Raw genomic sequence first — 13,981 nt, 5'->3', positions numbered from 1 at the left:
ATATCGATATTATATTGATATTATATCGTGATATGAGACTAGAAGCACCAATTGTCAACCCTACAATATCGATATCGAGGTATTTGGTCAAAAATAGCGTGATATTTGATTTTCTCCATGTCGCCCAGCTCTAATTTCAACTATGTGCCTTTTGCTAAGAATCATGGGAACTGTAGTGTGGCATGCAGGCAAAAGTAACTGTTGTGTCTTGGTTAAGATTTGATGAACATTGACGACCCCCTAACAGATAGACAGGATTTCTTACCTTCTTCGTCATCTTTACTTGCCCCTTAGGTCTCTGAACATCTTGGAGTACAAGTCTTTCTGTTTGTCCAAGCTGTCTTTATAGCATCTGAAACATGGAATCAAGTCAAGGGTAGCATTGCCATTTTAAACTAAAACACCAAATATGCCATACAACAAGCATAGGTGAATGCATATTTTAAAGCCAAAAATATAAGCTTGATAATTCTCCGTTACCTTGAAACTAATGCCATTTGTGGGCCAACTGAGCCGTACTGCCTTGACAAAAGTATTCATTCTAAACCTCCTGAATGTGTCAACAAAAGTTAATCTTACATTGCCACTTTCCTCAGTAGGTTGTTAATGTCACAGTCAAAGGGCTTCTTTGCTTGAGCAGTTATGAGGCAACCCTGGGCCCTCTCATACTCATGCAGCTCCAGATACGCCTGACAGAGATGACATCAGTCTGAATAATGGAATTGTTATCTAGAGAGTACGCAATTAACAACATAGAGACCTCTGGGGGTGAAAGACAGGCTGCACATGGATCCCTAGTGGCATTTGTGGCTCACACAGTGTTTAAAGTTAAAAAAAAACATGTTTTACAAAATGTTATCATTAGTAGTTATTCATGCAACAAACAATATATATATATATATATATATATATATATATATATATATATATATATATATATATATATATATATATATATGTTATTGTATGTCTACTGCAATCACATGGGAAAAGTAACTACATTTACATACTGTGAATCTGGTTTTTTTTTAAGATTATGTTTCTGGGCATTTTCAGCCTTTATTTGGTTAGGACAGCTGAAGACATGAAAGGGGAGAGAGGGGGAATGACATGCGGCAATGGGCCACAGGTCGGAGTCGAACCCGGGCCTGCTGCATCGAGGAGTAAACCTCTATATATATGGGCGCCCGCTCTACCAACTGAGCTATCCGGGCGCCCTTGAATTGTTTTTGAATCACAAATTGATTTTGAATCGAATCTGGAGCCTAAAAATCAATATTGAATCGGGACATTTTCTGAATCGTGCACCCCTACAATTCTCCAAGGATTGAACATCTATTGGCGCTGGTTCTGCCTGTGCCGTCATCATCCCTATTTTTAACCTTCTTAGCGACTTCAAAACATTTCCTGTCAGGCACAAGACCTCCAAGAGCCTGCGAGGCGTTTTATCTGATGATTTGGGAAACAAAACGAAAAGCGCCATCTGACCTGACCACAGCGGAAAAGAGCCTTTGTGTTGGCAGAGTCTATCTCCAAGGCTTTGTTGCCATATTTCAGGGCTTTGTGAGGGCTGTCCAGACGGAGCTCAGTGAGAGAAAGGTTCAGATAGAGAGGAAGCAGTGCTGTCTTGATTGCCTCCGCCTCTGCACTGCTCTGCGTTTCCCTGTTCCCCAGCAGCTTCGTTGCCTGGCGGCCAAGCACAGAATCCATTACAAAATCCATTTTCATTTTTACTAGTACAGTAAAATGAAGGCAACAAACCCCTGTAAATAGAGCGTGGTTTCTTTATGCACTTTTCAAGATCTACCTGTTTATAGCGATCTTTGGCGTTGTCATAACGGCTCTGGTTGAAACAACGGTTGCCAAAGCTGCGTAGTGTGTTGACAACTTCAAGGAGCGTGGACAGAGGAACTGTGTTCTGCTCCTCCTGAAGACAGGTAAGAGAAGGAAAAAAGCAATGCAAAGGAGATTTTTCTACCTCCTCCTGTCTTATTTTGGCTATTAAAAAGAATTATTGTAAAAAAAAGCAATAGGTTTTTTTTTCCCTTTGGTTTAAAGAAATGCCAATAAACCAGAGCACGTTTTTCTCCCATCCCAGAGTGCTGTGTGGACTAGTCAGACTTGCATGTGCGTAAGTTCACTAATGATGGATGAAACTATAAATAAGTCTCCTTTAAGTAGCGTGCCATAAGCATGCATTTGCTGTCAGGTGGAACAACAATGTCTTATGTCATTTCTGACCTGTCAGTATTCTCGGACTGTGACAACAACAGGACACCTGAAGCCTTCCTACCGGACTCATTGCGATGAAGTCGTCCGCTTGTCCCGAGTCGAGGAAATCGAGGATCTGAACCTCATACAGAACCACTGCAGCAGCGGGAATTAACGGAGGACAACCCATGTCCCCGTATGCATACTGGGGCTGTAAGAGGAAACGGGAGAACTCTCCTTTCTTCATGGTCAACAGACCCAGCTCTAGTCCAGCCAGCGTCACATCTGTTTGCATGATCATTTCAAAAACTGTGATTTTTTTTTTTTTTTTTTTAAACAAAGAGAGAACTTCTATTGAATCTGCACAAAGAATCACTGACCTCTCCCTAACTTCATCATTTGGGGGTACTTGCGGTGTGTGGTGGTTTCAAAAGGCAGGTCGGAATATTCCAGGAAACCAGAGTAATGGACTATAGAAGGAGGAGAATGAGGATTAGTTACAGCAGGACAAAATCTTTTGGCAAACTGTGCAAGGTTTTTTTTTTAGAACAGAATTTCACTTGTAAATACTCAATACTGAAGCATTTTGGGGCACAGGTGGGCCCTCTCCGGGTTGGACCACCTCTTTCAGGATCCCTTCATCTCCCAAGACATCATTCATCTGCTGGCGAAGCTGATCAAATGGACTCTACAAGTGGCAAGAAGTTCGATTTAATTCTACTGAGAGGCTTTGAAATAAAAACAAATCTACAGTAGTTACAGAAATGCTGGTGAGAAAACTGCTATGATACAATCTCTAAGAAGGCTCACAGCATTTTATTCTTTTGTCAGCTCTGATTTTGCTTTAGTTGGCGATTTGTTTTGTTATGCTGCAGTGCTACATGGATTAGTTTCATAGACTAATTTTATACTAATTTTTTATTCAACATTAGCTACATGCTTAACTTAAACTGTTATGATCACACTTTAGCTTTAAATAAATGGTGAACATGTGTCACATTTCCCACAGATCTATAATTATATATTTTTTTGAAACTTTAGAAAAGACCGATGCTGAATAACTTATTAACATAAGTTAATGACCGCAACTTAACTAACGTAATACTGCAGGTCTGCAGTATTGTGAATTTTAAACGTATTTTCTACAGTCACACGTGGCTCTAACATAAACGTAACCACTTAGCAAGCTAGTCAGTCTTTGCAGCTAACGTTAGCACTTATTTAGCTAATTAGCTAGCCATGCTAACCCCTTCAACGCGTTAACTTACCGGAGTGCTCCGCACCAGCCGCTCTTCAGCGCTTATTAACCTCCGGATACTGGAGACTAACCCGTTTCCTGACATTTAGTTGGTAGGTAAGTTACCGCTACCGTTAAGCAGTTTTTTTTTTAACCGTAGTTAAACAAGTGGCTTAATTAAGAGTAAAAGTAATTTCTTACTTTGTTTTGGCGCTCATGTTTGGGGTCACTCAATAAAGCAATAGGTGTGGCCCGCAAGAAGGCGGGGTTAGGCCTTGATAACAAATCGGACGAAACTGTGGGCAGCACAGAGGTACAAACAGCATGCCTCCGTCACGTTTACTGACTACTGCTGCAGTTCCCTTCAGTTGGTCATGTTTTATTTGAATACAAATCACCCATTATAAAAAAATATATATGATGCTCAAATACAATAATTTCTGTAAGCCCCAGATTCTCTTTCACATCTGTCACTTTAGGATATATCTAAATAGAGTGGAGACGACAGACAGAGCTATGATTCTGTCTTTGTTACACAGGCAGGTGCCACTTTAGCCGGGGCTCTTCTAGTTGTACACATAACGTCACAGTACACAACACACAAACATAATTTCAAATAAAAAAGTATTTAATGTAAGTCCAGTTTTAACTAATTTATACAACTAGCATACAGGTAATACATGTCTTCATTTAACAGCTGTAAATGTTATTTCTTTTTTTCAGAGATCGCTTCTATTAGATTTAGCTTATAGTACGAAATTTGTAAAGAAACAATACAAAATGAAAGCTGCATGCAGCAATGAAAGGGCCCTCGCACATCCTAAAACTTCTAAAACGTGTTTGTGAAATGAAAATTAACGAACAAAATCCAAGATGGCTGATTTCCTGTCAGGCAAAAATAATTCAAAAAAACTTAAAATGTTCTTAAAGATGAGAGCAACGCTCCAACCAAATTTCTTTTGGTGGAACTTTGCAATTTTCTGGAGTTTTCTATTATCCAAAGTCCCTCAAAAATGTGAATGTGCAGCAGCAGTCCCTGGCACTTTCATTCTCAGGCCCTAACAATATTTAAACAGAATATGCTGTAGAAAATAGACAATGTTGGGCCATTTGTACATGGAAGAATCTGACTATAAGCTAATGAACAAAGTTGGTTTGTAGAGAAAGTGTTTCTTGTGGTTGCTTTATAAAATATATACAGTCTTGATAGACATACTGTAGTTGCTCATATCGATGCAACATGAACCTAGCAATGCAGTCTTTGAAAAGTAAACCCACTGGGATGTATCCAACCTGAGATTAACCAGTAAGCCAGTTAAAAGCTTTCCTTGTTATGTTCATTAGAAGTTCTGTAGTTCAGCTGGATAGACAAAGTTGCTTCTGAAGAGTTTATAGGCCACAAGCTGTCCTCCAAATATCATCATCACCAGGCCTGAACCTGCACAGAGAGGGATTAAATAAATAAGAAAAAGAGATCAATTAAAGGAAGGTTTAGTCGGCCAGTAGCTGTCCTTAAAGCCTGAATCTGAAAGGATGTGAAGTGAGTTATAGTGAGTCTGGGAACAGGCAAAATTGGGTTGGAGACAGATAAGGATACACATGGAGGGGTAGAGAGAAGAGGAAAGTAGGAATCTTACCCAGAGCTATCCACCATTGCTCAGCTGAAGGGAAGTCTGACATCACTGCAGAAACATGGAAACAGTGTCTTAATAAACTACCTGTACATAAAACTTACTGCATATTCACTTTCTTTACAAGTGAAAAATGGAGGATATTTTTCTTTAGGTCCTAATTTTGAGCATTTATTATAGTTTAGTTTGTTTTCTTTATTCTATTTGTAATCAAATGGCTATCAAAAATGTATGTTGGTCCTTTAAATTCTAAAACACATAGTGCATGTCTATGTGTGCCTTTATATCTCTGAACGACAGCCACTAGATCCAGTTACATAACCAGGCTTCCAATCCTATCAGCTGTTCCGCTCTATTGAGCTACTTTCTGTGTATCTGTGTGTGTTTGAGTTTACCTGCTACAGTCATCGCGACATGCAGCAGTGTGACAGTTATGGCGTAATCCCAAACCCACTCCTCTACAATCCAGGCGAATACCAGCCCTGCCAAAACGTAGGTCACTTCTGTGGAAATTACACCAACTGGAGGGAGGAAGAGAGAAGACAACACATGAACACATTGCACTTAGCTTATGTTCCGCCTTATCTGTTTCTTCTCTAATATGCTTTACAATCATCGATTCAATTGTCATAGCATATCATATCTACCATTTTGACTTGTCATAGTAGGAAAGGCATGGGTTTGACCAATTAACAGGATGCATTAAAGATGGCTCTGTTCTATTCAACTATCCCAGTGAGCCATGACAGTGAGAAAGTGAGCCAGCAGGCACAATACTGGGACCCTTCAATTGAAGCAGCTAAATGGAATTCAGCCATCATTCATCGCCACATGTGTAAATGCCTATTGAGGACAGAGACAGACACAACCAATGAAGATCTTTCCTGCCAGTGGTGGCAGAACAATTCAGATATTTTACTTAAGTAAATGTAGCATTACTACAATGCAAAAAATAATGCATCAAAAATCTTCCTTCAGTAAAAGTACGCACTTACTAGACAAATGTACTTAAATGATCAAATGCAATATTAGTCATGATGCAACAGAATGGCCCTCATTAGTAATATATGATAAACCATATTATACAATTAGATTATTATTACTGATGGATTAATGTGTGACCAGCTTTTCCATGTGGTTGCTGGTAGAGATGGAGCTACTATTACTTTAATGTACAACAGTGCTTATCTCATAAACCCGTCACATAGATCATATGTAAAACTAGTAAATAAAATTGTCAAATTAATATAGTGTGGAGAAAAGTACAATAACTGCCTCTGAATTGTGGAAGTAGTAACGAAAGTGTAAACCAAAAGACAAATTGATATTCAACACATACATAAGAGTAAGGTCATCATGTAACATCATGTAAATAATTAAATTACTTAGTTGCTTTTAGGCTGCTATTTAATATGGTTGATGCTAGAATGGATGGTCCGGAGGGACGGAGAAGGCATGACCCGCCTCTGATTGGCTAGTACTAGTTGCTTTCGTCAGTTAGGTCATGAGGAGTGAGATTGGTTAAGTTGAGGGTAAGAATATAAGGGTAAGCCAATCAGAGGCAGATGTCTGCAGATGTGGGCAGAGCTCAATGTAGGCTTCTTATCATACATCCATGAATAGAGGCGACACTGTGCACACTCAGCTGATACCCTGGAAGAGATACTTGTTGTAAATGTTTCACCTGCCGACGCTCAGCCGTCAGTTGATGGGAAGGGTGTGGAACGGCGTTCGGTACAACTTATGGGTTATGGTTTGCATTATTGTACCTCGGCATATTTAACATAAGTGGTCGTGAAACTGTTCCAGTAATGTACACCCCCCCTCTTACTTTTACTTGAGTAAAATTAAGTAACTAGTACTCTTTCCACCTCTGCATTCTAGCATCAACAATTCAATATCTGTAGCTATAAACCTACATTGAACGGGCCGTAACCTCACTCCTGGATGTACAAGAATAAAGTAGCATAACATTAACATACTCAAGTAAACGACAAGTACCTTTAAAATGTGACTACTTGAGTAAATGTACTTAGTTACATTCCACCAATGCTACTCACCGAGGTATTTGGGGTTCTGCCATGACGGTTGTGTTGTGTAGTCAAATGGAGTCAAAAAGCTGTTGATCTCATGAACCCTAGAGACACACCAGAAGATGAAACAGATACAGTGCACAAACTATAAACAGTAAAAAAAAAATAAAAAAAAAATAAATCTACTTCAATTCTTATTCTTTATAATATTAACTTTATCTTAGGAGCAAATTGTCAAGGCTTATCTGATTTTACTCTATATTATTGCAGCGTGTGTGTACCTGAGCAGTGCGATGCAGAGACCGACCACGATGTAGTAGAGAGAGTAGAAGCACACCATGCACATCAACAGATTCTGCAGGACAACCTGAGGAGACGGAGAGAGAAAGAGAAGATGAGAAGTAATTATTAATAATAGCCTGTGGGTTTGAGGGTTTTAATTTTACATGAAACCTGCGGTTTTTGAAAGAAGCAGTAGTAAGAGTGAGGAACAGATCTGTAATTGAAGTTACTGATATTGAATAGTACTTATATCCTAATAGTAATATGTATATACTGCATCTTCCTGCCACCACGTTTACATAATTTTCATTTTTCCTTCATTTGGTTGCTGAAAAAAGCTGAAATTACAACCTTGGCAGAGGTAAAACACCAAAATCAATTACATATATAACAGCCATAAATGGAGTGGATGAAATTCTACGCTTTTTGGCTTTTGAGACATATCTTCCATTGACCATCTGCGTATGTTTGCTTTAAATAAACAAGGTAATAACAGAGAAAACAAGACTATAAATACCAAGAGAAACATAAACCTTTATGACGGTGATTTTGATCTGACTAGAAAGCTATGCATTTGGAGATATTTACTGGAAAGACGTCATCATTATTTTATGCATCATGTGTCTTCCAAAGCTAACAAAAAAGAATCCCTGTTCTTCTCTTTTATTTCCACTTCTCTTCTCTTTCCCCCCATGACCCAGAAAACTATTGCTGGTGACAGTAGTTAGCAGCAGACAGTCGTTGCTTGCCTGCTAAAGTCTCCTTTCATAGATGATTAACTGCAGCCTATACAGGAAATGCGTTGCACCCTTGGAGGAGAGATAAAAAGACCTTTTCCCTCACAGCTGACATTTCGGCTTGTCAAACACAGCTGTAAGTAATTACATTAATAATGGGCTGCATTCCAGTCAGGTGCGCCGGTGCCAAGGCCCTGCACGTCGGCTCACTGGCACGGATAGAGTCATCGTTAATTTTATTAGTTACACCTGTGCTTTTCCTGCTGTGTCAAGTCAAACGTCTGCTGTGACCACAGATGACGTGAATAACAACTTTAAATACACTGTCTGAATCGAGAGTAAACTTGTTGCTTGTGTTTATTGTGATACATCGTGACTATAAAGGCTGCGACTAACAATCATTTTCTTTAACGGTTAATCTGTCAATTATTTTTTATAATTATTGAGTAATCCTTCAGTGTATAAAATGTTAGAAAATTGTGAAATACGCCTATCGCAATTTTACAAAGTGCAAGGTCTGATGTCTTAAATTGGCTTGTATTTTTGTTTAGTGCTAATTAGCAGATGTTAGCATGCTAACACACTAAACTAAGATGGTGAACATGGCGAACACACCTGCTAAACCTCAGCATGTTAACATTGTCATTGGGAGAAAGTTAGCATGCTGACGTTAGCGTTTAGCCCAAAGCACCACTGTGCCTAGGTACGGCTTCTTGTTGTTTTGATAAATGACTTAAACAAGAAATCAACTAATTGTTTCAGAGCTCTAATGACTGCAACAATTAAACGAGAGGATATCTGTTGGCATGACATTGTCATTAGACCAGCAGTGGACCCCCTGCAATTTGCCTACTAGGAGAACATTGCAGTGAATGACGCTATCACTTACCTGCTACACTGGGCTTATTCTCACCTGGATAAGGCAGGTGCTACAGTGAGGATCAAGTTCTTAGATTTCTCCAGTGCTTTTAACACCATACAGCCTCTGCTGTTGGGAGCTCAGGGCCAAGCAGGTAAACACTCCACTTGTGTCCTGGATAACGGATTACCTGACCAGCAGGCCACAGTTTGTTAAGACTGAGAAACTGCGTGTCATGAACTGTGATGAGAAACACAGGAGCCCCTCAGGGCCCTGCCCTCTCCCCCTTACTGTTGACTTTGTTGGGTGGTGCAGATTAAACCATCTGCAGCTGATCATAAGCAAGATGGAGGAGCTAATGGTGGAGTTCCACAGGACTAAGTCTCTGACCCCTGTATCCATCCAGGGTGAGGATGTGGAGGTGGTTCACCCCTATAAATACCTTGTGTGAGTGGACGACAGATTGGGGGGGGGCTGGCCTGGAATACAGGGGCCTTCTAAGAAGGGCCAGAGCCGGCTCTACTTCCTGTGGAGGCTCAGAAGACTTCAATGCAACAAGATGCTGCAGATGTTCCACCAGTCTGTGCTGCTGTGTGCTGGGGCTGGAGTGTGAGATGCTAACAAGCTCAACAAGCACTGACCCAGGAGATCACTCCTGCCGGCGGCCATCAAACTGCTTAACTCATCCCTGCTCTGTCACAGTCTGGGCATCAGTGGACTGGGAGGATGCTGAGGTCTTACTGGACTAGCAAACTTGATAATTACATTTTCCATAACATCTGGCAAAGTGAAATACATCTTTGTAAATAATAAAATACTTAACTATGTAATAAAATATATAAAATCATCTTTGTTTGTTTGTATATTCCATCTACTGGTATTTATCTATATACTTTTTAGTGATGATTTATGATGCTAAGGTGCATTAACTGTCTTAGTTTCATTCCTCCTGTACTTTCTTTTTGCTTCTACCTCTTTTTTTTTTTTTTTTAAAGATTTGTTTTTGTTGACATTTTTAGGCTTTTATTTGACAGGACAACTTAGACTTGAAAGGGGAGAAAGAGGGGGATTGACATGCAGCAAAGGGTCGCAGGTCGGAATTGTACCCATGGCCGCTGCAGCGAGGACAAAGCCTCTGTACATGGGGCGCACGCTCTACCAGGTGAGCTACCCAGGCGCCCATTCAACCTCATTTTCATATTGAAAATGAACAGCAGTGAGAAGTGGAAGGGAAGAAAAGCAGTATTTAAAAGTATTGGAAAAATTCCAGTCTGTCTCTTGAGGCTGTAAATATAAAATTAGGGTGTGGGTTTGACTGAGGCAGGAAAGTAGCTGAGCTCATGCTAATACACTCAGAAACCGCTAAACACCGGCTAGCCTGGTGTGTGTCATCTTCAGACTAGACTGCGCTTTAAAAAAAGAAAAAGAACTGCTCTACAAACCAGCTTTGAGAACTTTTAAATCTTGTTTTGGCTGATTACTCAAAAGCATTCTTGAAAAGAGTAAACAGTCTGATTGTGACATTAGGACCTCATACACTAATCAGTTAAATGCTGATTATGACTGTAATGATGATGACAAAATTCAAATGACAGTCAATAAAGCTGGAATAATCTAATTCATGAAAACAGGCAGTACACTTGATTAGGAGTACCAATTAGCTCTGTTAGACATGTTGTCAACATGTTGCTGTGCACCGAGACCTTACAGATGGTCCTCTCTATTCTAGCACACTCACTTATACAGTGCCCTTACCAAGGTATCACTGGGTGTAGTCTTGAGGGAGAAGGGTCCATGGCGTTTTATGAGTGTGAATCCAAAACGACGACAGCAGTAGTCCAACAACATGAATGGCTGCTGGTCTACATGAGAGAATGTAGGCTAAGTGTGTCTGTGTGTGACAGAGCATGTTGGGTGGGAGGAGAGAGGACTGGATTAGAAATGGGATTACTACTTAGAAGTCTGAGTACATCCCCCAAAAGGAATAAAGGTGAACATACTCTAATGTAGGTGTGCACACATTCACATAAGCCAAAAGAAGGAAGTTGGTTTTCAGGCTAAATACTTCAAGAAGTGTTACTGACACAGATTTATATTTGGACTACAGTATCTGTTATTGTACTTACCTTCAGGTACGTTCCTCATACCTCCAGTGTGTCCTTCTGCTTGTTCTCTTTTCCCTTCCAACTAAACATGACCTTTACATGTATTTTGAAGGTGTGACTGGATGAATCTTGCTTACCCCCATCTTGATCCGTGATTCATCCTGGAAGTCCAGCTTTTGAGTAATCTGCAACAAAACATCAAGACAGCCACAATTACAATCGTGTCTGGCAGTTTTTAGTATCAACACTAGGTGGCAGCATAGCCTCATACACAGGGTGAATGTAATCCACCAATGAACAACCTACACAAGAACAAGACATGACGATAAGAGCCACATACACAGCACTGGCAGCAACACATAAGATGCTTCCTGATGCACCACTCATGGATACTTATGTATGGATTTCTGATAATCGCCATAAATGATTCTGCTCTAATATTTATTTAACTTTAAGATCTTGAATGAAAACAGGTCAGAGAGGGAGATGTGTTCCTCCATCAACTGCTCATAAAAAGAAAGATAAGAAAGAATAGAGGGTGGAAATGATGGGGTGATGGAGAAAGTGATGGAGGCAGAGGTTAATGCAGAAATGACGACAGCTCAACATCCCCGTCTCCCTCCAGAAATAGCTAAAGAAACTACAATTCAACTCTTCAGCGTCACAGCCTGCGTATGTCTGTGTGTGCGGTAAAGCACATGCATGTGCACCTTTGTGTGAGAGTGAGAGAGGGGTTGGCTTGGCTGCCACGGTAACCTGCATCATTGTAACCATAGTGATGGAGAGCATGGAGGGGGGTGGGGGGTAAGCAAGGTAGGCATCATTCCTATTCATCCCCCTGTGTGTGTGTGTGTGTGTGTGTGTGTGTGTGTGTGTGTGTGTGTGTGTGTGTGCGCGCGCGCTTACAGAAAACTAATCATACAGATCTCGCTTTATTATTTAGCAGGTGATTATCTTAGCTTAACATAAAGACTGGAAACAGGGGGAAACAGCTAGCCTGGCTCTGTCCAACACCTCTAAAGCTCTCTAATTTACATGTTATATCTTGTTTGTTTGATACGTACGTATAAAATGATAATCCATCATTTTACTTCAGGAAGTTATTGGTCCCAGCAAAGGAATATTCAGGCACACAATGATGACATTCATAAAGCCGCAACATCAGGTCAGTGATCTAATCCTTGTTTCAGCCCAACACAGCTGATGCTCAGCAGTGGGTGAAATAACAAGAACACTGGAAAGTTTGAAGCTTAAAAGCATTGCAGATGGATTTCAAGGCACTTATGAATTATTAAGCCCAAACTAAACCTCAGCCAGGCCTTTTTCCAAGGAGCACAGTGAAGATAAAACAAACTACAATTCTGGTAGTCAGTTTTTTTTTCTTTTTTTTTTTCTATCAAATAAAACGGTTGCAGCACATTAAGATATCAGTATGAAGCATGATATGAGTATGAAAAATGGGACTAACGGAGAGAACACAACAGCGTGCTCCTGTATCTAAAGGGAGTGTTTACACTACATGAGTGAGTTTAAACAATCTGTGTCGTATCCACAGCAGCAGAGAAATGAACACACTCTGCTTTTAAATTCTTTGGAAATTAATTCAACACAGAGAGAGGGGTAGAGATGCTTATGAGAACACTGAGGTTCATTGACCTACATGACAATGTGTTGTAGGAGCAGAGAGGCTGTATTTATCATTCAGTGTGTGTGTGTGTGTGTGTATTTTCTGACATTTTGTTGAACAAAAATTAACCGAAAATGATAATAATTGCTTGTTGCCGCCCTAAACCATTTTGTCTACACGTCCCTCCCTTTTTTAGTCAATTAGCCAATCATCACCTTGCATGTCCTCTGTTGGCTTTCTTTTTTTTTAAGTTTCTTTTTTTGGGCATTTTCAGCCTTTTTTTGATAGGACAGCAGAGGACATGAAAGTGGAGAGAGAGGGGGAATGACATGCTGCAAGGGGCCGCAGGTCAGATTTGAACCCGGGGCCGCTGCGTCGAGGAGTAAACCTCTATATACGGGCCCCTGCTCTACCAACTGCGCTATCCGTGCGCCCCCTCTGTTGGCTTTCACCATTCATACTTTGATCCATTGAAATAAAAAATGCTCAAGAGGACCAATTCTGTCCTCTCCTCCGCTCTCCTTATTTCACCTGTACTCTACTTCCTCACATTGCCTCCTCTTATCCTAGCCTGGTCCTACCAGACTCTGGTACATTTCATTTGTACAGAGAGTCTGGCCTCTCTCCATTGACAAGTGTTAACTTCCTTGAAGGCAGGTACTCTGTTGAACTTTAAAACTATTGGATCTGCCCAGAGCCACTCTGGATCTGCCATAACCAATCGCTAACGTTTGGTCGTGACATCGGCTTAGCATCGCTAGCGTTCGCCTTAGCCAACTCCTTCAACACTAACGGAGCGAGCTGGAAAATCTAACTTTTCCCGAACCCCGTGGGAAGGAGGGCCACAACATCATGGCCACCAACAAAACTCAGCAAAGATTGTTCTTGCTCGAGCTTTAACTTCTGGATATTCGGCAGCGTTGCCACAACGGACCGAATGGCTTCGCTCGCATCTTTCTCCGCCGCCATTACGGAACTACAACTCTAGCGCACGGCCTCAACGTCATCGTTCTCAGCCACTCCCTCTGTTCGCTGATTGGACCGCCAAAGATTTGGCCAGAGAGAACCCAAGACTATACCGCAAACCCAGACAAAGTACAGAAGGGAAATGAAAATTGAGCGGAAGTACGTAGGAGAGCGGAGCCAGGCTACTCTTATCCTCCACCTCCCCTATTTCCTCCTCTCCACCTTTTTACCCAAAATCCTTTTCCTCTCAGTTACATTTTCCCTTTAATTATGTAGCTACAGGCCGCTGTCCA

General features: G+C 40.8%; 2 protein-coding genes across 2 annotated transcripts; both read right to left on the bottom strand.

The window, feature by feature from the left end:
* Nucleotides 1-279: 279 nt before the first annotated feature.
* On the bottom strand, nt 280-3,673 carry fkbp6 (FKBP prolyl isomerase 6). Its single transcript, XM_078274803.1, has 8 exons — nt 3,480-3,673; nt 2,782-2,899; nt 2,592-2,681; nt 2,294-2,520; nt 1,808-1,927; nt 1,489-1,686; nt 580-689; nt 280-352 (listed from the first exon to the last, which is right to left on the bottom strand). Exons 1-8 carry the CDS (start codon nt 3,552-3,554, stop codon nt 280-282), a joined length of 1,011 nt encoding a protein of 336 aa, XP_078130929.1. The 5' UTR covers nt 3,555-3,673.
* A 463-nt stretch (nt 3,674-4,136) lies between these two features.
* tmem244 (transmembrane protein 244) lies at nt 4,137-10,838 on the bottom strand. The gene is made up of 6 exons (XM_078275259.1): nt 10,746-10,838; nt 7,394-7,479; nt 7,140-7,216; nt 5,475-5,600; nt 5,086-5,130; nt 4,137-4,886 (listed from the first exon to the last, which is right to left on the bottom strand). Exons 1-6 carry the CDS (start codon nt 10,836-10,838, stop codon nt 4,789-4,791), a joined length of 525 nt encoding a protein of 174 aa, XP_078131385.1. The 3' UTR covers nt 4,137-4,788.
* Nucleotides 10,839-13,981: the final 3,143 nt, after the last annotated feature.

Source organism: Sander vitreus, chromosome 18, assembly GCF_031162955.1.
Source record: "Sander vitreus isolate 19-12246 chromosome 18, sanVit1, whole genome shotgun sequence".
Classification (NCBI taxonomy): domain Eukaryota; kingdom Metazoa; phylum Chordata; class Actinopteri; order Perciformes; family Percidae; genus Sander; species Sander vitreus.
This window is presented reverse-complemented; position numbering and strand designations above follow the sequence as displayed.